Here is a 26571-nt window from a genome sequence, read left to right as displayed (position 1 = left end):
TCCTCTCATCCTGTGTTGTTGTTGTCTACAGTCTCTGATCCTCTATCCTGTGTTGTTGTTGACAGTCTCTGATCCTCTCATCCTGTGTTGTTGCTGACAGTCTCTGATCCTCTCATCCTGTGTTGTTGACAGTCTCTGATCCTCTCATCCTGTGTTGTTGCTGACAGTCTCTGATCCTCTCATCCTGTGTTGTTGTCTCCAGTCTCTGATCCTCTCATCCTGTGTTGTCTCCAGTCTCTGATCCTCTCATCCTGTGTTGTCTCCAGTCTCTGATCCTCTCATCCTGTGTTGTCTCCAGTCTCTGATCCTCTCATCCTGTGTTGTCTCCAGTCTCTGATCCTCTCATCCTGTGTTGTCTCCAGTCTCTGATCCTCTCATCCTGTGTTGTTGACAGTCTCTGATCCTCTCATCCTGTGTTGTCTCCAGTCTCTGATCCTCTCATCCTGTGTTGTTGACAGTCTCTGATCCTCTCATCCTGTGTTGTTGTCTCCAGTCTCTGATCCTCTCATCCTGTGTTGTTGACAGTCTCTGATCCTCTCATCCTGTGTTGTTGACAGTCTCTGATCCTCTCATCCTGTGTTGTCTCCAGTCTCTGATCCTCTCATCCTGTGTTGTTGACAGTCTCTGATCCTCTCATCCTGTGTTGTCTCCAGTCTCTGATCCTCTCATCCTGTGTTGTTGACAGTCTCTGATCCTCTCATCCTGTGTTGTTGACAGTCTCTGATCCTCTCATCCTGTGTTGTCTCCAGTCTCTGATCCTCTCATCCTGTGTTGTTGTTGACAGTCTCTGATCCTCTCATCCTGTGTTGTTGACAGTCTCTGATCCTCTCATCCTGTGTTGTTGACAGTCTCTGATCCTCTCATCCTGTGTTGTTGACAGTCTCTGATCCTCTCATCCTGTGTTGTTGTTGACAGTCTCTGATCCTCTCATCCTGTGTTGTTGTTGACAGGCATTTGGATCAAACCCACTCGTGCATCCAGGATGAGGGAGAAGAGGGCAGACTTTGTGGCAGGATGCCTGGGTGGAAGGGTCATCGCAGCTGGAGGCCTAGGTCAGTGTCTCTCTCTCTCTCTCTCTCTCTCTCTCTCTCTTTGGGTGGAAGGGTCATCGCAGCTGTGGGGGCCTAGGTCAGTCCCCCCCCCCCCCCCCCCCCCTCTTCTCTCTCTCTCTGTCTCTCTGTCTCTCTGTCTCTCTCTCTCTCTCTCTCTCTCTCTCTCTGTCTCTCCCTCCCCCCCCCCCCCTCTCTCTCTCTCTCTCTCTCTCTCTCTCTCTCTCTGTTCATTCCTGTGTTCTAAACAGACATCAGTTCATTCCAGTGTTCTAAACAGACATCAGTTCATTCCAGTGTTCTAAACAGACATCAGTTCATTCCAGTGTTCTAAACAGACATCAGTTCATTCCAGTGTTCTAAACAGACATCAGTTCATTCCAGTGTTCTAAACAGACATCAGTTCATTCCAGTGTTCTAAACAGACATCAGTTCATTCCAGTGTTCTAAACAGACATCAGTTCATTCCAGTGTTCTTCACGGAGACCAGCGGTGGGGCAGCTCGGTGGGAGAGTGTAGGAAACGTACTGGTGGATTTCAGAACAGACTTTGTGACTGGAAGACCCAGCGGTACATTTCACACACCATCTGGAGTACTGGAAGACCCAGTGGTACATTTCACACTCCATCTGGAGTACTGGAAGACCCAGCGGTACATTTCACACTCCATCTGGAGTACTGGAAGACCCAGCGGTACATTTCACACTCCATCTGGAGTACTGGAAGACCCAGCGGTACATTTCACACTCCACCTGGAGTACTGGAAGAACCAGCGTTACATTTCACACTCCATCTGGAGTACTGGAAGACCCAGTGGTACATTTCACACTCCATCTGGAGTACTGGAAGACCCAGCGGTACATTTCACACTCCATCTGGAGTACTTCTGTATGCTTGCAAAGTGAACAAGGCACACTGTCCCTCCCCTCACACTGCCCCCCCCCATCAGAACACTGTCCCCCCTCAGCCCATGTTGAAATCCTCCCTATTGACGATATTCCATCTTGCCAGCAAGGTGCTACCAAGGTGCAACTTCCCATTGACAGCCCATTCATCCAAACAGAAAAGTCCTATCTGATTGTATTAAACAACGTCAAGCTCACCAGCATTGCAGCTGTACGGAAAGCTTGAATTATCCTCTTTCTATCTGCAAAGTGTTTGTTTCATAAAAATCCACTGTAGACTTGTTATGTGCTACTTCCTGTCAAGAAATTCCTTGCATGTGTTTTTTTTCCCATAGTATTGGAAGCACTCGTTTTTAGTAAAGCAACCTCTGCTGCCTCCTGCATAATTCAAAACAGGTGGTACACAGGGCTGTTGAGTGATACCCAACGAGCACTCCCAAACTCTGACACTTAGGGGAAAAAAATGACCTGCACAGAATTTCTTGACAGAAAGTAACTCATAACATGTCTACGGTGGATTTTTATGAAAGAAAAACTTTACAGATTGAAGGACGGATAATTCAAGCTTTCCGTACAGCTGCAATATTGGTGAGTTTGACGTTGTTTAATACAATTAGATAGGTCTTTTCTGTTTGGATGAATGGACTGTCAATGGGAAGTTGCACCTAGTTAGAACCTTGCTGGCAAGATGGCCGCGGTCTGAATATCGTCAATAGACCGCAACGGAGGAGCGCCGTGAGCCACCGCCGAGCGAGCTACCGTAAAGCGAGCGAGTTGCCGCGGCGAACGTTGCAAAGTTCAATTGAGCCGACTCAGCCCCGTCCGAGTTGCAACAAGATAGGCACAGAATCGTACATAATGTTGTGGGGAGCGCATTTTCCCCAAGGCAATCATCATCTATTCTAAGTGGACAGCCCTCGGCATCCTGGAATACACTGACTGATTCGTTCCGTTCGCCAAACAAAGCGAATCAGGCTAAGTCCTCAGACTTGTAGTGCATTAACCCATTTAGACCTGACAACCGATTCCACAAATGTCTTCTAAATCCTGACAGTTTTCTGAAAAACCCTGTTTCTATGTCAGTCGTTCTCAAACATTTCTATGTCAAGGACCCCCAAAAATATATGTATTTGGCCGCCGACCCCCACCTGAAAATATGTTGTTCCAGGGACCCCCCCCCCCCCCCCCAGAAGCAAAGCTTTGAGTTAAAAACATTCGCTCTGAAAGAATATATATTCAAATATTTGCGCCACATTTTCACGATTGAAATGCCGCGCTACGAGCTTGTAGATCTGCTATTTTTCAACAGCTAAAATATAACAAAAGGGTTCCCGCCCAGGATGGCTTAAATACTATGTTTTATTAAAGCTGATGGTGGTTAGAGGCTATAGGTAAGACCTGGCATCTCTAACCACGTAGATACTGTTATTTACTCACACTAGAGCACTGCCCGTTGGGCACTGGCCTACTTGGAACGATTCAAGTTGGAAATGGATGCCCCACCCAGTTATTATGTCTGTCCCTTTTATGCCCATATATGGAGTTATTTGTCAGGCATGCCCAGATATGGAGTGCTGTGATGTCAGAACAGGCCAGAGATGTTCAGAGCCTGGGCAGAGAGAGGCCTTTTGTGCTGGTTCTGGACAACCGGCGATCCGGCGGACTCGACACAGTGGGCACTGCACTCCCTGTGGTGCAGTGTTGATTTCGAAAACTAAGACGAAAAATGTTTGTCGACTACCTTTTTCCACTGACGAAAACTAAATGGAAACTAAATGAAAACTAAGCTATGATGACTAAAAGTAAGACTGTCTAAATATATTGACAATTTCGTCAAAAAATCGAAACTAGACTAAAATGTTAAACCGGGACTAGTGGACGAGAGATCCAGTATAAGTCATTTTACACTTGATTGCACGCTGAAAATAGCAGATCTACAAGCTCACAACGCGTCACGCTTGAGCTTGTAGATCGGCTATTTTCAGCAAGTGTGAAATCAGTCATTACGACGGCATCAAGGCCCGCCAAAATACATTTTAGTCGACTAAATCAACCGTAGATTTAGTCGACTAAAATCTTAGGATGTTTAGTCGACTAAAACTAGACTAACACTAAGACATTCCAGGTGACTAAAATGTGACTAAAACGAAATGAAAACTATTCAAAAGACTATGACTAAAACTACATTTTCTGCCAAAAACAACACTGCTGTGGTGGTGTGGAACGTGCTCGTCAAATGTGAGTCAGTGTGGCGAACGGTTCTCGAGTTACGTGGATTACAGACGTGCGTACACTCAGAGACCCATGGTGCATTTATATTTACATATTGAGGTTCAACCATTTCATCCACTAGGGGGCAGGATAATTCAACCAGCCCCGGTCAACTTTGAGCTGAAGAAATAGGTCGTATTTTCTGAAAGCTGAATAAATAACACACACACACGTGCACGCACGCACGCACACACGCACGCACACAAAAGTAAACTAAACTAAACTTAACTGTTAGCTCAATCTTGTTTTAACTAAATTATGCAGGGGGTCACTACTGTTGCCGAGCAGGCAAAGCAAGGAAAGGCAGTTTTATTTGCACAGCACATTTCAACAACAAGGTAATTCAATGCTCCATACATACGCATCACTTAGCTCTGAAGCCTCGTGCAGCCACAGTTCAGTGGATGGATAAAAGTGGTAAATGGTGCATTTATATAGCGCCTTTATCTAAGGCCACTCTACCCCTGAGCCACCGCCGTGAGATTCATTTCAATGTCTATTTACTGTACTTTTACTACAAGTGAATGTTACTTTCCTCAAGCAAACCTTACAGCTTCTTACAGCATGCATGACCCAACCTTTTATTATTCACAAAGAAGTAGCCTAGCATTTTATCCCCTATAGAGCATTGCTTCTCAAAGTGCGGTCCCGGGACCCCCAGGGGTCATTGGGGGGTTCCCAGGGGGGGTTCCCCAGCTATGAAGTAATTAAAGTAGCATCACAATCAAGTTAACAATGTTATCCAGTTATTTTTGGCTACTCAAAAATAGCAGCTACAGTTTCTAAGACATGACAGTTTCAGACTGCAGCTCTAATAAAATAATAATAAGTACATTTCTATCGGGATCAGCGTAATCTGGAGGGAACCAGAGTAGTTGGCCATTCCAGTTCCCTGCTGCCACGCCTTGTCAGCAAACTCCTTTCAGTGCTATATACAGTAATCTAGCTGCTTGGAGAGCATGAACAGAAACATGCCCTGGACTTGGGCATTAGCAGTGTTGATTTAGTTGACTAAAACTATGACGAAAAATGTTTCGTCGACTACCTTTTTTCACTGAGGAAAACGAAATGGAAACTAAATGAAAACTAAGCTATGATGACTAAAAGTAAGTCTAAATATGTTGACAATTTCGTCAACAAATAAAAACTAGACTAAAATGTTAGGAATAAAGATCCTAATAGATCCTAATAGCTCTCGAGGTGTTAGTTGCAACGAGGCCGAGCGTTCGACATGGCTTAAACACCATGATGCCTTGGTTACTCGGCTTGCTCAAAATGATCTACTCTGGGCCCATGATGGCTGTTCCCACTCAGACATCACATAAATCCACTTCATGATGGCTGTTCGGTTATTTGGCGTTGTTGGGCCGAGGCTCCGACCAGCCCTGGTACTAGGCAGAGTTAAAGGACTAACACGCACAGTTGAACCAAATGCTCCCAATGATAGCTTATATTTGATGAACTCAAACGTGTATTTTATAGGGTTTTTATTAATTCATATTAATTAAACACGTACAATCATACATTCACACGTTCTGTTCACACTTCCCCCCAACTCAAGATGAACACAGTAACCCCGGAATCTGGATTACAGGTCCTATTGGTCTGTGGTTCTATCCTAACTCTGTCGGTAGGGTTTACTATCATTTAAACACTCTAATCTCCCAGATTATGGTACAGTTTAGCTTGTCATAGTTGTTTCTCAGACTTAGTTCAGTACATTAATGGTACATTAATTAAGTGTACATTAAGTGTAATCATGTGGTTTTAATTCTACCTTATCGTTAATCAGATGATAATTGATCAATGATCGGGATGACAAGAACACAGAGAGAACACTGGTTACAATCTAAACATCATATTACATCGATTATGAATAATGCACAAACATCTATTTATAGCACATAATATATAGCAAATACATTACCGCTGGTCTCTGCCTAGACATGTTCACGTTCGATGGTAATTGGTGAATCTAACTCACTTTGTGCCATACAGAATAGTCACAGTGGGCCCTGACTGAAGTCCCACCTTCATGCTACACTTTCAGCCAATCATATGCCACTGACCCATGCATCCCTTCTGCCCTCTCTGTGAGAGGACAGTGTGGAGATCTGACTTTAGGTTAGATTAAACTGTCAGACTATTACAGGTATTTATCATTTAGCCTTTTTACCAACCCAATATATAATAGGTTATTTAGAACACATTTACACAATTGAAAGGGATTAAAGATAGGTTACTTCAATTATTGTATGTTCTATGCTGAGTTGACTCTCCCTGTGAAGAGGAGTCAATAATGGCCTGTCTCACAACAGGAGAAGGGCCGTAAAACCCCCAATGGAATGTGGAATGGAATGTGGGGACCTGAGCTCTCTCACCCTAGAGCAGCTTCTTAATCTCCAATCAATCTGACCCAATATATAATTTCTCATTATGAGTACAAATCTCGCACACCCATAATAAACCAAACACCCCTCACGTTTCAGTTATGAAAATTGATATGGTTATTCATTTTCCATAAACTGAAAGATTATTTTTGATATTAATTTTTTTCGGAAATATTATTTTTTGATATTTGGGCGTATGCCATTTTTAGTAATTTCGGAACCTGTTAAATAATACTGGATCCACATACTGAAGTTATAACATTATACAACTTTGAAAAACACATTAAAATAAACACAACCCATTAACTGCATAAATCAATAAACAATGAAAATAATAAAAGGTTTACATGCGTCGATATCGTGGACATTTTTTGTAATTATCCCAACGCACCCTTAAGTATTAAATTCAGTTACAGCTAATCAAACTTATGTATACTTGTAGTAATAATGTTATACAGTGCATCTCCACTTTGTAGGAGAGTTGCTGTTTCTGTCATGTCAGTTAGGGGTTACCTAACTGACATGAACTTTTGGTCACCTCTGTCCGTTTAATTTTTATGGCTGTTTGCCCGGACAAAGCTTCAGACTTATCTAAACAACCCCCTTGTTTAAGAAGACAGTTTATTTCCACACAAGACTGGTTCCTTATCTTAAGAAACATTCTTCCTGCGCTCCCCCCACCTGAAACGACTCTTTTGGTTGCAGAATGGGGCCCAGTTGGTAAACACATGTTCAAAATGCAGTTTATTACCCCTGGTTGTGTTAGGAACCTCAAATTGTGATTTTAACAAAATAACCGATTTTGCATCTCAACAACTTGGTATCATTTGACTTTTTGGATTTTTTACTTTGACTTTTACCAAAAGCAACCCAATTGAAAATTGCAAACCCTTGCAACATTTTAACCACATTATGTGTCTTTCACACATGCAGTCTTTGTGCCTGTGTGTGTTGTTAATTTGTGCGTGCGTGCGCGCACACGCGCTCACGCACAAAACCCACTTGCACTTTGAGATAGTGTTCCCCCCTCCCAATCGAAGGAAACTTAATCATTTTACCAGCATTCTTTTTTACCTTTGTCCATTTTCCATAAGGACTTAATTGGCACAAATTAAATCCACTTATCTGCTACTCGTTCTAGTACAGATATAATGAACCCACATACATCATCACATTTATATGCACATCAGACACACATCTCATGTGTGAGTGTGTGTGTGCGTGCGCGTGCGTGTGTGTGTGTGTGTGTGCTGTTTGTGACATCTTGTTGTCACTGAAGCCAATTGTTCCCTGCTGTAGGAACAAAATGGGTGGAGAAGCATTTCACATGCTACTCTCCTGTCCCAGTTCTGATCTCGCTGGCATGAAAGCGTTCTTCCATGGTCTCGTTCCTTTTTCAGGATCAATCAGAAAAGGCGTTATTGTGGCCTTGTTTTTATCAAAGCAATTTCTGCCCAACAGATGCGTTGGCAGATGTGTCGTTTCATAACCACACCCAAACTTCAAGACCGGACTGGACTCTGGCTCGCCTGGACCCCTCACGAAAGTCACCCCAGGGTGCTTCTCTGGCTCGCCTGGACCCCTCACGAAAGTCACCCCAGGGTGCTTGGCGTGTGTGTCATGCACCTCCCCCACCACCTCTTGAACGCGTGGACATATGATGGCAATGCCACCAATCACGCTCGGCGTTTCTGTGGTGAGAAGGATCGACGACCCGTCGGCCTTGCCCACAACGTCTGCGGGCATGGCTCTGATGATGAACAGTGAGGCGTAGGCAGCCTCCACCTCCTCCGGAAGGCCGCTCACCTGTTCCGCTCCCGTTGACAGCTCTGCTGCTGCTGTCGGTCCCACTTCGATGCTCGGCCATTCCTCCTCTGTCGAAGGCTGCGGAACTGCGTGGTTCACAGGTGCGACGTCTGCCGCCCGTTGGTTTCCCTCAGCTCTGCCCGTAGCTGCTCTTGGCCTGCTACGGTGCTGACTGAGGGCTTGTCCTGTCGTGGGTTCGTTGCCCACGGTAGAGGGCTCTGGCTTCCCTGCATGGATACTGCAGGAAGCACCAGGCTGTGCCTCCGTTGTGACAGGCTCTATCTGCTCCCAGCCCGGATGACTGGTAGCCCTGTCTCTTCGCCCCTCTGGGGCTGTCCCGGTCCCCGCTGGCACCGTCTCTGCTCCGCCCGTCTCTGCGCTGGCGAAGGGACCCGTGATGTCACATCTCGTGACGTCTGGTGCTGCGTCTGCGGGCTGGAAGGCCCCCTCCTTAGCTCCTATGTTCCTGCTTTCTGCAGGAGACTCACAGAGGCCTATCTGGTGGCACCCTGTGGTGTCTACGGCTACCCTGCCTTTCATCTGACGGATAGCCTGCATGATTGCTTCGAAACTAAACTGGGAGTATTTTTCCACACAAGTTCCTAACTCATTTCTCTCATTGTCAGCAAGCACTAACCAGCCCATTCTTCCCAAAGCTCTGCTATAACATGTGGACATGTCCACCACATCTCTCATAGCAAATTTCAGCTTAATAAGCTCTTCAGGTATGTCGCAGACTGCGCCCACTTTAATTGACAATTCCAAACTAAATGCTAGATTATAGAAAATAGCTTTGGTTACAGAGCTGCCATCCTGCAGCTCCTTCAAGGAAGCCATTTTCCACCCCTTCTGTCCCTCCCCTTAACAAACAGTACAGGAACTAATTGGACCGGGTTAGTGGTTTTAGTCGACTTCACAAATCATTCATTCACTCAAGTAAATGGTTAGTTTTTGCCCAGCTTTAATTAGCGGACTCTGTACTCAGAGAAGCCCATACTTCCCTGTTAAATACCTTCACCAAATAAACCTTTTTATACTATAACCTTTTTATATTATATAGATTATATATAATATAAGTATATAGATTTATATTGGCCGTGGGCGGTCAAACTCTATAGCCTTCCGTTAAACCTGGATTACAGGTTTTGCTAGATGCGTCACGCAACAGTTATTATAGACACGCCCTTCCTTTATGCGCACTTCAAAGCGTGCTTTCAGCGTTAAACATTATTGACTGGTAAGATTATTACATCGCCTTTAATGCTGAGTTTAAAACCCTATTTTGTTCTAAACATTTATCACCGCTATTAATTACTACTTTGGTAGGTTATACCGCATGACAGTAATTACCAGTCCCCCTGCACTGTCTCAGCACATTGGGACATTGCATGACAGAAAGAGGAATTTCCCCCCCCCCTCTCACATGCACTAAACTGCTGTTCTTGGTGCGGTCCCAGCACCCAGAAGGAAACACTTTTATTGTGGTTACTATAAAAAGCACCTCTCTTGGTTTAAACGACCGGCGTCTTATCCGGTCTCAATTAAACTTTATGTTTGGTTACAAATAGTCTTTAATAATCAGTTTCCTAAACTGACCGTCGATTAGAACTTTGCCCTATCGAACAATGACTCCCAAACCATTAGTTAAACCCGCAGTCACTTTTCGTGGCTCACGGTTTTAACTGCTGTTTCCGCATGGACCCATACCCACATGGAAACAGTTTAACGGTGCCGCTCAGTTAGTAGCACAAATCAAACGGCATGCCGTCACGGCAGCATTTATAGTTTGATTTAATCCTATGGTTACTAACAACTGCGGCCTCGCATTCACGTGCGCTGCTATCAACGCACGGCTTGAAGTTCAGTTGAATAACGTCACACCAGAAAAACCACAATCAAACGGGGTGCCGTCTTTCGGCCCCAATTCTGTCTGATTTAATCCTGTGGTTATCAGTGTGGCACGATTCAACTCTGTGTGCTGGTCCCAACACACAGTAATTTATCTTTGTTATATTGTGGTCACTTTAGTGACTATACACCGATCTACGCTGTTTAATTTAACAGCACGGCAACTGAATAAAGTCAAACCGTCTCAGTTGAACTATACTCTGAATTACAACAACTTTAAATTGCAGATCCCTTTAGGGACTGCTATTTAAAGCCCCTTACAACGCGGTAGCAATTTAAACTGTAATATGTCAAACGGTTTCGGTTCAGACTATATTATATCTTAAATATGCCCGGGCGCGTGTACAGCTGCACGCTGATCCCAGCGTACGGCTCTTTCTTTCTGTCCAAACTAGGCACTTTAGTGGCTCTATGGTTTTAACAGTTCGCTCGGCGGCGAATTAACTTTCGCTCGGCGGCGAATTACTGTGAACTGTGCACTGAGTAGCACAGCGCTTTGAACATGATTATGTTGAACTGTTCAAAGCTAGTCGCTGCACGCAGCGATTTGAAACTGGTAATATGCCTAGATTATAGGCTATATTACGAGTGAAACCGCCCGGCCGCGATGTAAAACTGTGCGCTGATCCCAGCGCACGGTACAAACTTTTAAATCTGTATTAATTAGGCCCTTTAGTGGCCTAATTAAGCCAGTCGCTGCTCGCAGCGAATTAAAACTGTAATATGTCTAGATTATAGACTATATTACCCCTAAAAGCGTGTGCACTTTAGTGCACAACGACTTAAAACTGTAATATGCCTAGATTATAGGCTATATTACGGTTACAACGATTTAAAACTGTGTGCTTTAGTAGCACACCGATGTGCACTTTAGTGCACAGCGAATTAAAACTGTTCGGTTATTTGGCGTTGTTGGGCCGAGGCTCCGACCAGCCCTGGTACTAGGCAGAGTTAAAGGACTAACACGCACAGTTGAACCAAATGCTCCCAATGATAGCTTATATTTGATGAACTCAAACGTGTATTTTATAGGGTTTTTATTAATTCATATTAATTAAACACGTACAATCATACATTCACACGTTCTGTTCACACTTCCCCCCAACTCAAGATGAACACAGTAACCCCGGAATCTGGATTACAGGTCCTATTGGTCTGTGGTTCTATCCTAACTCTGTCGGTAGGGTTTACTATCATTTAAACACTCTAATCTCCCAGATTATGGTACAGTTTAGCTTGTCATAGTTGTTTCTCAGACTTAGTTCAGTACATTAATGGTACATTAATTAAGTGTACATTAAGTGTAATCATGTGGTTTTAATTCTACCTTATCGTTAATCAGATGATAATTGATCAATGATCGGGATGACAAGAACACAGAGAGAACACTGGTTACAATCTAAACATCATATTACATCGATTATGAATAATGCACAAACATCTATTTATAGCACATAATATATAGCAAATACATTACCGCTGGTCTCTGCCTAGACATGTTCACGTTCGATGGTAATTGGTGAATCTAACTCACTTTGTGCCATACAGAATAGTCACAGTGGGCCCTGACTGAAGTCCCACCTTCATGCTACACTTTCAGCCAATCATATGCCACTGACCCATGCATCCCTTCTGCCCTCTCTGTGAGAGGACAGTGTGGAGATCTGACTTTAGGTTAGATTAAACTGTCAGACTATTACAGGTATTTATCATTTAGCCTTTTTACCAACCCAATATATAATAGGTTATTTAGAACACATTTACACAATTGAAAGGGATTAAAGATAGGTTACTTCAATTATTGTATGTTCTATGCTGAGTTGACTCTCCCTGTGAAGAGGAGTCAATAATGGCCTGTCTCACAACAGGAGAAGGGCCGTAAAACCCCCAATGGAATGTGGAATGGAATGTGGGGACCTGAGCTCTCTCACCCTAGAGCAGCTTCTTAATCTCCAATCAATCTGACCCAATATATAATTTCTCATTATGAGTACAAATCTCGCACACCCATAATAAACCAAACAATGGCTGTTCCCACTCAGACATAATCCACTTCATGATGGCTGTTCCCACTCAGACATAATCCACTTCATGATGGCTGTTCCCACTCAGACATAATCCACTTCATGATGGCTGTTCCCACTCAGACATAATCCACTTCATGATGGCTGTTCCCACTCAGACATAATCCACTTCATAATGGCTGTTCCCACTCAGACATAATCCACTTCATAATGGCTGTTCCCACTCAGACATAATCCACTTCATGATGGCTGTTCCCACTCAGACATAATCCACTTCATAATGGCTGTTCCCACTCAGACATAATCCACTTCATGATGGCTGTTCCCACTCAGACATAATCCACTTCATAATGGCTGTTCCCACTCAGACATAATCCACGTCATGATGGCTGTTCCCACTCAGACATAATCCACTTCATGATGGCTGTTCCCACTCAGACATAATCCACTTCATGATGGCTGTTCCCACTCAGACATAATCCACTTCATAATGGCTGTTCCCACTCAGACATAATCCACTTCATGATGGCTGTTCCCACTCAGGCATAATCCACTTCATAATGGCTGTTCCCACTCAGACATAATCCACTTTATGATGGCTGTTCCCACTCAGACATAATCCACTTCATAATGGCTGTTCCCACTCAGACATAATCCACTTCATAATGGCTGTTCCCACTCAGACATAATCCACTTCATGATGGCTGTTCCCACTCAGACATAATCCACTTCATGATGGCTGTTCCCACTCAGACATAATCCACTTCATAATGGCTGTTCCCACTCAGACATAATCCACTTCATGATGGCTGTTCCCACTCAGACATAATCCACTTCATAATGGCTGTTCCCACTCAGACAAAATCCACTTCATGATGGCTGTTCCCACTCAGACATAATCCACTTCATGATGGCTGTTCCCACTCAGACATAATCCACTTCATAATGGCTGTTCCCACTCAGACATAATCCACTTCATGATGGCTGTTCCCACTCAGGCATAATCCACTTCATGATGGCTGTTCCCACTCAGGCATAATCCACTTGGCTGTTCCCACTCAGGCATAATCCACTTCATGATGGCTGTTCCCACTCAGACATAATCCACTTCATGATGGCTGTTCCCACTCAGACAAACCATTAACTGGTAATGATTAACACTTTGGTTAACACTGAGTCAATACATGTGATCAATAGCCTACACGTTCTCTCTCGCAAACGTACACACTGTTTGTTTGCAACAGCTTTAGGAGATGAAGGTAATTAGCAGCCTTCACATCATCTAATTAACTTCTATAATATAAGTATAGAATATAAATAATTTGTCAGACAATTCGGTCACTAAACAACAAACAACCGGATATGAAAGACTGCCTTCCAAGATAGGGTCCTGTCCTGTAACACGGCAAAGTTAGCTTTTTCACAGCCAAAATCTCAGGTTATTTGTTGAATTCTTGTGCACATGTAATGTCGAAATGTTTGGGCAGATGAGGCATCCTTTGAATATGATTGGCTGGTCCTGGTCTTTCCCAATGCTGGTCTCTAAACTGCCTCTCCCTGGCCAGCCGGGGCGCCTGATGGAGGGGAAAGGAACTGGTTGGAATAACGCGTTCCTTCCACGCGCTACGTCCAACTAGGGAAACTCCCCCCTGTCAGGTGTAAAGGAGCAACTTGGACACTCAGGCATGAAGGAAGCATGAGTTCAAGTCCGTTGCTCTCCCCATGTCCCCCATATATGGGGACTAGGTTGGCGGAGGGTGTGTACTGTGTAGAGCCCAGGATCACATTAGATAATTGACACAGAGCCTTAAATATAGACAGAGTTACGCAAACTGCGTTCACATCATGGGACCATGCAGTCCAATGGTGGCTCTCCTACATAGACTTCTATTGAGCATGGGGACAACCAACTGGGACAAGTCCTGGACCAGAAGTAGGCAGAAATGCATTGGAGCAAGGCAACAGCCCAGCTTTAATGATCTTAAATCCCTTTATTTTAGATTGTTTTGTAGTAATAGTACAACATAACAACATTAAAGAGACTTTAGTTGTTACTGTACGTACAATACTTTAAAACAGTTTAAAACAGCACACATGCTTAAAATAGCTCTTGTTTGCGCCGCCCTCGTTGAAAACAATGTATTTCCAACTCCAGCTTGTCTCAGTTCAGGCTGCATGAACAGCGCTGGGTTTCCGACCCCTCAATATCGTAACTCTTCTATTTAATTAAATGGCTCTGGCCTATACGTCACATAAGCCAGAATGACATTGACCGAACCGATTTGAATGGAGGTCCTTGGCTTGCCGGCTGCAGCATGCACAAGCAATATGATCCTAATGAATCTTCCAGAGCAGCCCAGTATGCAAGGTTACCTGGGCAGACAGAGACACACAAGATGGAAGCGCATTAATCTCCTGGCAGAGATTAAATATGTGAGAGTAGAGAGAGAGTAGCTAAAGTAAAGCTGCTTGAATAGATGCCACAGCTTTCACTGTGTGCTGCGTCCACCCCGGAGAGATGCTACCTGGCAAGCTTCCACCGCTGTACTGTGTGTGTGTGTGTGTGTGTGTATGTGTGTGTGTGCGTGTGTGTGTGTGTGTGTGTGTGTGTGCGTGCGTGTGTGCGCGCGACACACAACGACATGTTATGGTTTGGCAGCATATTCACAGTCGCTCTGCCCACATGCTCTCTCTCTATCTGTCCATCTCTGTTTGTGGTTAAGCTCGCTCTATTTCTGGCCTATAGCTTCCTCCTGACTCACCTCCAGCCTCTGTCTCTGTCTCTGTCTCTGTCTCTGTCTCTGTCTCTGTCTATCTCTCTCTCTTTCTCTCTCTCTCTCTCTCTCTCTCTCTCTCTCTCTCTCTCTCTCTCTCTCTCTCTCTCTCTCTCTCTCTCTCTCTCTGCCCCTCTCGTCCCCCGATCCTCTCTCTCTCTCTCCCCAGTGACTACATAATAGTGTGATTTGTGCATGTAAATTGTAATTAGAGGTATAGCTGACTGCATGCTGGAAGAGGGAGCATTGATACCACATGTAATTATATGTTCTCATCCTCTCAATTCATTTAGTGGACTCATGCATGTGTACATAATACACATGCACGCACGCACGTGCATAGTTGTGCACGTACGTGCGTTCACCACAAATATCATAACCGAATGGACCCGGATGTACCCTCATTTGTATGTATATCAGTTGTGGAATAGTATGTGAGCTTATAGGTATAGGTATTGCCTGTGGTGTACCCCTGCATGTCTATGTAACTGTACCGTACCTGTCTCCCTGCATACCTACAGTAGCTGGCAGTGAGTACATTACATTACATTACATTACAGTCATTTAGCAGACGCTTTTATCCAAAGCGACTTACAATAAGTGTATTCAACATAGGTAGGGAACAAAAACTACTAATCACCAGAAGTCTTTAGTGCATTTTCTGCAAAAACAAGCAACCAAGAGTATACCTAGCGCTAAGGTAAAAGTGCAATATATCAGCTACCTATTTCCTTAACCGGATGAGACAAAATAGCTAAATCAAATGAGCATGAGCTAAAACAATTAAGTGTATCGACTAAACAAGATCCAATAAACAATACAACAATAGAAAACAAACGTTCGTACAACTAGTTAACAACAAGTAGGTCAGGCAGAGAGGAAGGGTAGTGTTTCCTGAAGAGGTGGGTTTTCAACCTGCGGCGAAATATGGGCAGTGACTCTGCTGTCCTAACATCAGTGGGGAGTTCATTCCACCACTGTGGGGCCAGAACAGAAAAGAGTCGTGACCGTGTGGATCGGCCAGAAGGACCCTTGAGTGACGAGGCAATCAGTCGCCCCGAGGTGGCAGACCGAAGTGGTCAGGCAGGGGTGTAGGCATCGACCATAGCCCGGAGATAGGAAGGAGCTGTTCCTTTCACTGCCCTATAGGCTAACACCAGGGTTTTGAACTGGATGCGGGCCGCTACGGGGAGCCAGTGTAGAGAACGGAGAAGGATGGTGAGTAAGACAGGTGATTTATTCTTACTATCTACTGACAGCAGAGGCAGGCCAATTTCTATGTAAGAAAACAACAACACAGCCACCGCCCGCGCTGCGCTGGACAAAATGGAAATGAGGAGTATTTTGCTCATGCAAAAACATGAGAGAGTCGGCCACACTCAAATGACTGCTTATGACAGCGCTTTGTGTGTGCTGAGGGAAGCTTTGTGTGTGCTGAGGGAAGCTTTGTGTGTGTGGTGAGGGAAGCTTTGTGTGTGCTGAGGGAAGCTTTGTGTGTGCTGAGGGAACTTTGCATCAAAAAAGGCAACACTGTATGTATGTGTATGACTTTTAGACAGTGTGCAGATAGACAGTGTGGGTATGGGGTATTCTACACCTGGTGTCTATGTGCAGATATACAGTGGTGCAAAGACAATAAGACCATTTACATAAGTACTGTGCTTAAGTAAGGTTTTGAAGACTTTTCTAGTTTATTTGTAGGTTTGGAGCATGCGTGTGTGCGTGCGTGCGTGCGTGCGTGCGTGCGTGCGTGCGTGCGTGCGTGCGTGCGTGCGTGCGTGCGTGCGTGCGTGCGTGCGTGCGTGCGTGCGTGCGTGCGTGCGCTCACAGGGAATCAACTGGGCAAAAGAAAACTGCAGAGCTACATTTAAAAAAGATGAAAGGAGTAAAGATCAAATGAGGAGACAAAGAAGCGGAATGAAATAAAGAGAAGAAAGGGAGATCACAAGAGAAGAAGGAGGAGAAGAGATGAAAAGCACCATGTCTACCGCAGGAGAGGAGAGAGTAGCTGCAGATTCTGAGTGTGAACAGTATAGAACTGTGAGAGGAGAGGAGGCCATGGGTGGAAACAAGCTGATGGAGGAGAGGAGGCCATGGGTGGAAACAAGCTGATGGAGGAGAGGAGGCCATGGTGGAAACAAGCTGAAGGAGGAGAGGAGGCCATGGTGGAAACAAGCTGAAGGAGGAGAGGAGGCCATGGTGGAAACAAGCTGAAGGAGGAGAGGAGGCCATGGTGGAAACAAGCTGAAGGAGGAGAGGAGGCCATGGTGGAAACAAGCTGAAGGAGAGGAGGCCATGGGTGGAAACAAGCTGAAGGAGGAGAGGAGGCCATGGGTGGAAACAAGCTGAAGGAGGAGAGGAGGCCATGGTGGAAACAAGCTGAAGGAGGAGAGGAGGCCATGGGTGGAAACAAGCTGAAGATGGAGAGGAGGCCATGGTGGAAACAAGCTGAAGGAAGAGAGGAGGCCATGGTGGAAACAAGCTGAAGGAGGAGAGGAGGCCATGGTGGAAACAAGCTGAAGGAGGAGAGGAGGCCATGGTGGAAACAAGCTGAAGGAGGAGAGGAGGCCATGGTGGAAACAAGCTGAAGGAGGAGAGGAGGCCATGGTGGAAACAAGCTGAAGGAGGAGAGGAGGCCATGGTGGAAACAAGCTGAAGGAGGAGAGGAGGCCATGGTGGAAACAAGCTGAAGGAGGAGAGGAGGCCATGGTGGAAACAAGCTGAAGGAGAGGAGGCCATGGGTGGAAACAAGCTGAAGGAGGAGGAGGCCATGGTGGAAACAAGCTGAAGGAGAGGAGGCCATGGGTGGAAACAAGCTGAAGGAGGAGAGGAGGCCATGGTGGAAACAAGCTGAAGATGGAGAGGAGGCCATGGGTGGAAACAACCTGAAGGAGGAGAGGAGGCCATGGTGGAAACAAGCTGAAGGAGGAGAGGAGGCCATGGTGGAAACAAGCTGAAGGAGGAGAGGAGGCCATGGGTGGAAACAAGCTGAAGGAGGAGAGGAGGCCATGGGTGGAAACAAGCTGAAGATGGAGAGGAGGCCATGGTGGAAACAAGCTGAAGGAGGAGAGGAGGCCATGGTGGAAACAAGCTGAAGGAGGAGAGGAGGCCATGGTGGAAACAAGCTGAAGGAGGAGAGGAGGCCATGGTGGAAACAAGCTGAAGGAGGAGAGGAGGCCATGGTGGAAACAAGCTGAAGGAGAGGAGGCCATGGTGGAAACAAGCTGAAGGAGGAGAGGAGGCCATGGTGGAAACAAGCTGAAGGAGGCTTTTCAGTCATTCTAAAGAAGTGAAAGGAAAATAAGAAAATAGACGTGTGGTGTGGAAGAGAGGAGGACAATGGCAACGCGTGTGTACGTGTGCATCAAACGAACCACAGACAGGACGGAGGGGAGTGTGCGGCGCTAATCGCTAATTTAAAAAAACCAAAATGCACTTTCATTAAATCAACCAATTAGCCCTTCACTAAGTCCCTCCCCAACCCATCCTTGCCCAATAGGCACGTTAGCAGCGAAGAAAGCTTGACCTGCATAGCAGCCGTTGCTAAACTATTTGGATTGGCATTGGACAATCGCTTTTTGGGGTGGGATTTAGTGAAGGGCTAATTAAAACACTAGCATGTCTGAGAGGTAATTTTTATCGTTTTTTTTAGATTTTGAAGTTGATTATCTTTGAGCCCATGAAGCTTTCAGAAGGTTCCCCTTCCATGACCATCACCATTCCATTTTCTCAGACATTTTTGACATCTGAAACATTTTCTAAATATGAATTTAAGCACATGCTACTTCTGTCTGATTTTACTTCAGACATGCTAGTGTTAAATGCAATGAATTTGGAATACTCAAGTGGCCTGCTTTCTAAAAGCTATATAGTGCTCCACACTAGTACCTGTCCTTAACTATTTGACTGAGCATCTTTTACTTGTAGTGGAGTAATAATATCTGACCAGGAATATCTAGAGTGTTGGATGTGAGCGTTGACCACCTCTGATCAAACGGAGCGATGCGTTGCAGTGCTGTGGACAGGGCATGACTCCAGACGAGGCCCCCTGCAGGCTCTGACCAACACTACACTCCCACTTAGTTATTTTAATGACGCACGCACGCACGCACGCACGCACGCACGCACGCACGCGTCTATATCATTCGGTCTGTGATGTGGGTCTCCATGGAAACGCTAACAACTTAGCAGCAGCTGATGTATGACGACAGTGAGCATGACACCTGAGGGGGGAGGGGAGAGAGAGACACAGAGAGAGAGAGAGAGAGAGAGATAGAGGGGGCGGGTGGAGACAGACAGACAGACAGACAGACAGACAGACAGACAGACAGACAGACAGACAGACGCTTACAATAGCACACTGCTGTTTGATCATGATCCTTTTATAATAATGTGAGAGGTTCTTTCTTTCTTTCTCTCTTTCATGCTGTCTTGTTGTCTTGGACAAACATACTGCTGTTAGAAGAAGCCTATCTTGTCTTGTTGTCTTGGACAAACAGACTGCTGTTAGAAGAAGCCTATCTTGTCTTGTCTTGGACAAACAGACTGCTGTTAGAAGAAGCCTATCTTGTCTTGTTGCCTTGGACAAACAGACTGCTGTTAGAAGAAGCCTATCTTGTCTTGTTGCCTTGGACAAACAGACTGCTGTTAGAAGAAGCTTATCTTGTCTTGTTGCCTTGGACAAACAGACTGCTGTTAGAAGAAGCTTATCTTGTCTTGTTGCCTTGGACAAACAGACTGCTGTTAGAAGAAGCTTATCTTGTCTTGTTGTCTTGGACAAACAGACTGCTGTTAGAAGAAGCTTATCTTGTCTTGTTGTCTTGGACAAACAGACTGCTGTTAGAAGAAGCTTATCTTGTCTTGTTGTCTTGGACAAACAGACTGCTGTTAGAAGAAGCTTATCTTGTCTTGTTGTCTTGGACAAACAGACTGCTGTTAGAAGAAGCCTATCTTGTCTTGTTGTCTTGGACAAACAGACTGCTGTTAGAAGAAGCCTATCTTGTCTTGTTGTCTTGGACAAACAGACTGCTGTTAGAAGAAGCTTATCTTGTCTTGTTGTCTTGGACAAACAGTGTTGCTGTAAAATGTGTTTCATACACAAAGCACTCTAACAAGCCTGACATGGAGATGAAAGGCTCTTTGATGTGAAACAGGCCGTCATTCTTGTGTCAATGATTATTCCATATTTTAGTGTGTTTACACTGATGAGAGGAGATGGAACAAGGGGGGCTCCTTCAGTGCACCGCCGTAGGAGGTGTGTGTGTGTGTGTGTGTGTGTGTGTGTGTGTGTGTGTGTGTGTGTGTGTGTGTGTGTGTGTGTGTGTGTGTGTGTGTGTGTGTGTGTGTGTGTGTGTGTGTGTGTGTGTGTGTGTGTGTGTGTGTGCGTGCGTGCGTGCGTGCGTGCGTGCGTGCGTGCGTGCGTGCGTGCGTGCGTGCGTGCGTGCGTGCGTGCGTGCGTGCGTGCGTGCGTGCGTGCGTGCGTGCGTGCGTGCGTGCGTGCGTGCGTGCGTGTGCGCACTTTTGTTGGATGCTGTTGGGAGTCACACTCAAATTCTATAATAGTGGTTCTCAACTAGTTTAGGTGGACTATAAATGTCTTCAAATGGTGGTCCGTGGCTCAAATGCAGAATACAAAATATACCAGCTTTGACCAGCACTGCACTCTAAGACTCCAGTTTGATGAAGACTGTTCAGTGGTCAGCATGATCACATGTGCTTGCTTGCTTCTGATGGGATGTCTGCCTGTTTGCACTGCGCACGTGTAAAAAAACATGTTTTATATGTGACAAAATGTACCATTATTGGTCTTATGATCAACTCAAAAGTGAATGATCTATTCGGGTCAGGCTTATTCCTTCCACCTTTTCTTGACCTTAACCTTGATCTTTGACGTTTTCAATTCAAGTTAATCATCTCTTCGGAGCCAGGCTACTATGATCACCAACCCCTCCAAGTTTCATGAAAATCTATCTATCCAATTTCAAGTTCAATCTTCCTCCCTAAAGATGTTTTTTTATTTTTTTGTGCGAGTTGCTCAGTCGGCACTTTGAATTCCAAGGTTCAGGACTTAATCCTGGGGCTCTGCCACCTCAGTGTAATGTATGAGCAGCACGGCTTGGATAACTAAGTTGTGCCGCAGTGTTTGGCAATATTACTTACTGTAGGAGAGTAATATGTTTAATATGTTTACTTTACATATTATTACAACATCAACAATCTGAACTGCACACACATGGCTGCAGCATCTCAAACGGACAGTATATATTGTATTATTGTATACATCATAACAAACAAAGCAACAGTCTCTGACCTTTTTGAGGCAGCCTAGTCTAAGACAGACTGTTGACTTACGTCCAATGTCAAGGAAAAAGAGGGCGCTGCTATTCCTTTATTTGCCGATGGGTTCTCAGATTGGAGGCAGCCTGACATTGGACCTCAAAGGTATTTTGATGGACCATGATGGATCTAAATGAGTGGCCAAGTCAACTGTGCATGAGGGTTAACCTCTCGTCTACAACAATTCACCCAACGACGAGCCAATTCTTCAGATAGTCTCCATTTAATGTCCCGGGGGATACTGAAATCCAGTCTTTTTTGCCTGCACGTGGGGGGGGGGGGAGGGGAGCACTGTGTTTCTCGTGCGTCTTTAAACCATGCTTCAACACGTTTATAGAGTCGACAAAGTTTACAACGGACATTAATATACTTGGCATCTTTGACAGACAAGAATGCAAAATAATACCGATACATTTGTCTGTCATGGTCCGTCTTTCTGTCTGTTGTTGTTTGGAATTGAAGCGACTGCGAGTGTGATGCATAGATGTGACGGTCGCATAGACGGTAGACGCATACGCTACATCATAACTGTGCGCAGGCTGTGCAGGCTAACAAAAAAACAGATCTACAAGCTACAACGCATCTCTGTTTTTACCCGTTGATAGCTTGTAGATCTGTTCTATTTTTGCATGCCATGCAACAGCCATCTACTATGAGTGCATAACTGAACGAATGAACAAAAACAAATGACGCTCATTTGTAAGTGAAAGTAAGGAATAATGAAGCGTGTTTTGGCGGAGTAAATAGTTATTATATTACTATTTCTGCAGAGTAATTCGTTATACTACTCGTTACTGGAAAAAGTAATAATATTACAGTAATATATAACGAGGAACTCGTTACTGCCCAACACTGCGCATAAGTACTGGGAGCTAATGGTAGGAGATAGACACCTTTGTTGCTCGGCTAATACCCACAATAAGCATCTTAGACCTACTGTACTCGCTCTCTCCTATCAAACACACAGGGAGGACTGACCACAGTGACCAGGGTCAGTCTTGTGGTGGACATTTTTGTTTCACAAAATGAGCGGACAATAATAATACCAGAAACACAGATAGATAGTCCTGAATGACCGTAACTCTGAGAGTGTTCAAATGGAACCAAATGGACCCATAAGGGTCCATTTGACTTCAGTCTCAATGTGGTTTTTACTGGTTAAATAAATTGGTTCACCATTTGAACACTCTGAGAGTTAAGGGGGGTCTTTGCAAATAAAACATTAGAGATCCACCACTAGTACTACTGGACTCCTAATGTGCCTTAGAGAACCACCACTAGTACTACTGGACTCCTAATGTGCCTTAGAGAACCACCACTAGTACTACTGGACTCCTAATGTGCCTTAGAGAACCACCACTAGTACTACTGGACTCCTAATGTGCCTTAGTAAATAATTGTCATACATATAAATAAGAAAAGAATAAGAAAGAATACAAAAACCTGGAGACTTAACATTCAGCATTTGTGGGTGTTGTGATCAAAATAAGAACATTCTAATGATGTGTATAAAACATTTTCTTTTTCTTTGCCACAGACATATTTGTCCATGTACGGACATGTTGGTGACCCCTGGGTCACCCCCCTTGGTGACCCCTGGGACTGACTCAACATCCTGCCACGTATTGCTGTGAGCAGAGCAGGGTATTAATGGACCCTCTTTATTTGGATGGGCAAATAGTCAGGTCACTTTCTGATCCCTCTGCTCCATCAACGTGTTCCAGAGCTTTTAAAACCCAATTTCCGCCAGGATTAATTAATCCCTCGATAGCGTATTGCCAAGGTTTTATCGCGCGTAACACTTACTTTGAAGAGCCAAATAGCCTAACCGCATGTTACAATGACAAAATGCTGTGTGTGGTGTCTTGACCGGTTGTTGTTGTCTCGGTCGGTGGTGAAAAATCCCGACCGCGAGTATCACAGGATTCACAGCGCCTGCTACAGGCCGTTGAAAAACCTTGTCTTCCCCAGAAACGGTGCAATGAATGTCGTTTCTGAGATAGAGGGCTTTGAATGCAGCCCATAGAATGCAAGTGGATGCGCGCACATCTTCAAAATGGCCACGGCCACTGTCCCACTTTGAGTGTTATGCTAACGAACGGTAGCTAACGATTCGGTCGGATAAAAACATGGATTAAAGAATACAATCCCTGGAAAACATAGGTCTGGCAGGCTAGGGTACTAATTTAACCTTACGGTTTCGCGGGCTCCGTGTTAAAGGTGTAGTGAAATGAAAAATACGTTTTTCACACTTTTAGACCATATCCATGGTCATCATATGGGCATACCTAACAATGGATGCCAATTTTTTTTGAAAATTCTCATTTTTGTGTGTTTTTATATCAAAAGTCCATAAATTATTACTTCCTGAAAACGAAAACGTGCTGCGTGATGACGTGTCGAGGCCAACATCTCCGCATCCGTCCAGCACAGGCTGCACAGCTGCTACTGATTACAGACATCTTCCGTTTTTATTCCCATTCAAGATAACATCCAGAGAGTGTATTACTCGGTTTCAACTTAATCATCACGCTAAAAATGTATCTGAAAACATTATAGGGTAGAAATAAGCCACATTAAGTGTAAACTGGTAAAGCTGGCTGACTATCTGATTTGTAAACAAACATCCCCACGCTGTCCTGCGTAGCATAGCTACACGTCCCTAGCTACCGTCCCATCCCCTGAAGGGATGCGACGCTCTGATTGGTTCAGAAACTTCATAGCGGTGTTTCAACTTGAGACCGTCTGAAACTTCACAATAAAATGTCCACCATTTCCGTTTCACTACGCCTTTAATGTAATGTTTAGTTAAGTTTTCCGTTTCCAACGTCTTCATTGGTTTCCTCCTCCTGTCGTTGCAGGTAACGAGCCGTCTCCCTTGGGCTCGGTGGAGAGCTACAACCCGGCGAAGCGTCGCTGGGAGTACGTGGCGCCTCTGCCCACCGCCCGCTGCTCCTCGGCGGTCCTGCAGACACCCACCATGCTGTTTGTCATTGGTGGAGTCGCCCAGGGACCCAGCAGTGCTGTGGAAGCTCTGTGCCTACAGGAGACTGTGTGACACACGTGCATGCACACACACACACACACGCACACACACACACACACACACACACACACACACACACAGTAAATGGTGCATTTATATAGCGCCTTTATCCAAGGCGCTTTACAGAGATTGTGCATCAATTCACCCATTCATACACCGATGGCGGCAGAAACCATGCAAGGCACCAACCAGCACATCAGGAGCAATTAGGGGTTCAGTGTCTTGCTCAAGGACACTTCGACACCAACTCTGGGGGAGCCCGGGTTCGAACTGGCAACCTTGCGGTTACCATCCAGCCACTCTACCCCTGAGCCACCGCCGTCCCACGCACGCACGCATGCGCGCACACACGCACGCACACTGATTCACATTTGTAGGCACATTCTTATGCACACGAAAAACGAAGATATTGATCAGATTCAAGTTCGATTCCGTTTATCGACTCCTGTGAACCGAGAAGAAGTAATTGAGGCTTTAACACATTCTTATACAAGCATCTTCAAGCCAGAGCTTGTGCCGTTTTGGGGCAGATTTTGGGAGTGACAATAGCAAAGACAAGTGGTGTTGAGCTGCTTCAAGAAAGGACAAGAAAATAACTGCGACTGCTTTTTGACGGCGACTGCATTTTCCACTCGGAGGAAAATAAATGAAATGAACAAAATCTCTGGCAGACAAACCCACACGTGTCGCGGCACGGCACGCACACTCTCAAACACACGTGTCTGATGAAACTGAAACTACACGCCTTTGAACTTTATTGAGCATTTCTTTCTGAATAAAAAGCAGGGTACTTTTCTGGACACATAAAGGAACCTAGGGCCATATGTGTTTTTCCCTCTTCACAGCAGTGTGTCTCTTTCCCCCTGCTGTGTGTGTCATGTTTGTCAACTTTAATATGTTATATGACCTTAGTATGACCTACTTTTAGTTGCATTCTAGCACATTTAGACCTGAGAACTCATTCTAACAAAATGTCTTCTAAATCGTCACAGTTTTGCGCAAACTATTTCATGTCAATGACCCCAAAAATTATACTATATGATTGGCCGCCGACCCCCATCTTGAAGGGACCCCCCAAGAAGCAAAGATATGAGTTAAAAAACGTTTGCTGGGAAAGAATATATATTAAAAGATTTGCGCCACATTTTCAGCTTGTAGATCTGCTATTTTTCAACAGCTGAACGTTTAAAATAATGGTTATAAATTAGTTAAAAGGCACAGACACAAATGCCGTCCTCAGGTCTAAAGGGGCTAGACGGTGACATTCTGGGGGTAACAGTATGTGTGTGTATGTGTGGGTCTTTCACACTAGTGGTGCACGTGTGAAAGCAGCGCTATAGCAACGTCCTGGCACTTGTCAACACTATAGCTGTGGCATGACAGCGCCGACGGCACCCGCGCAGCACTACCATGGCAACAACAACAACAACAACAACAACAACAACAACGGCCCCTAGTAATAGAGTGCTCACTACTCGAGAGACCAAGTCACCAGCAGCCCCACCTCCCATTTTCTACGACCGGACAAATAATCCCTGTACTGTCTGTCGGCCCTCGGTCACCTCCTGCTTTGTTGTTTCAATCAATCAATCAATCAAAACTTTATTTAGCACATTTCATAGAGCAAGTGCAACCCAATGTGCTTTTGTTTTTTGTTTGGTGTCGAAAGACGCGTTGTTGATCCCACCTCACCAGGAGACAATCACGCACGCACGCACGCACGCACGCACGCACGCACGCACGCACGCACGCACGCACGCACGCACTAACCCACCATTGCAACATGACCAGCGCTACATATCAATCTTCTTTGTTGTCACGTCACTTAGTGAAAATAGCCACCAAGCTTGTAGCTTAATTCGCGGAATACTCGCGTATCATGGCATGCCCAGAAGAGGGACGCTAGGGTCCTTGAATCCACCATTTGTCAACCTTCTGATTGGTCCCTGACTGACTAACCAGCAGGCTCTTTCTGCCTTGTTCCTCCCTGGTCCCCCCCTTGTTTATGTTGAATTTGTTAAAACACAATTTTTGGGAAAAAAAACTAAATACAAACATGATA

The 26571-nt window shown here is 45.0% G+C and overlaps 1 protein-coding gene across 1 annotated transcript in view; it reads left to right on the top strand.

The window, feature by feature from the left end:
- klhdc8b (kelch domain containing 8B) overlaps positions 1 to 26231 on the top strand; it is a 167641-nt gene extending 141410 nt beyond the window's left edge. The window contains exons 4-5 of the mRNA XM_079518110.1: positions 951 to 1052; positions 24325 to 26231. Coding sequence (XP_079374236.1) covers positions 951 to 1052; positions 24325 to 24521 — 299 coding nt within the window. The 3' untranslated portion in view covers positions 24522 to 26231. The remainder of the gene's footprint in view (positions 1 to 950; positions 1053 to 24324) is intronic.
- The last annotated feature ends 340 nt before the right edge of the window (positions 26232 to 26571 follow it).

The sequence above is a fragment of the Electrona antarctica genome (assembly GCF_951216825.1).
Source record: "Electrona antarctica genome assembly, chromosome: 2".
Lineage (NCBI taxonomy): Eukaryota > Metazoa > Chordata > Actinopteri > Myctophiformes > Myctophidae > Electrona > Electrona antarctica.
Note: the sequence above shows the minus strand (reverse complement) of the source record. Positions and strands in the feature narration are given on the sequence as shown.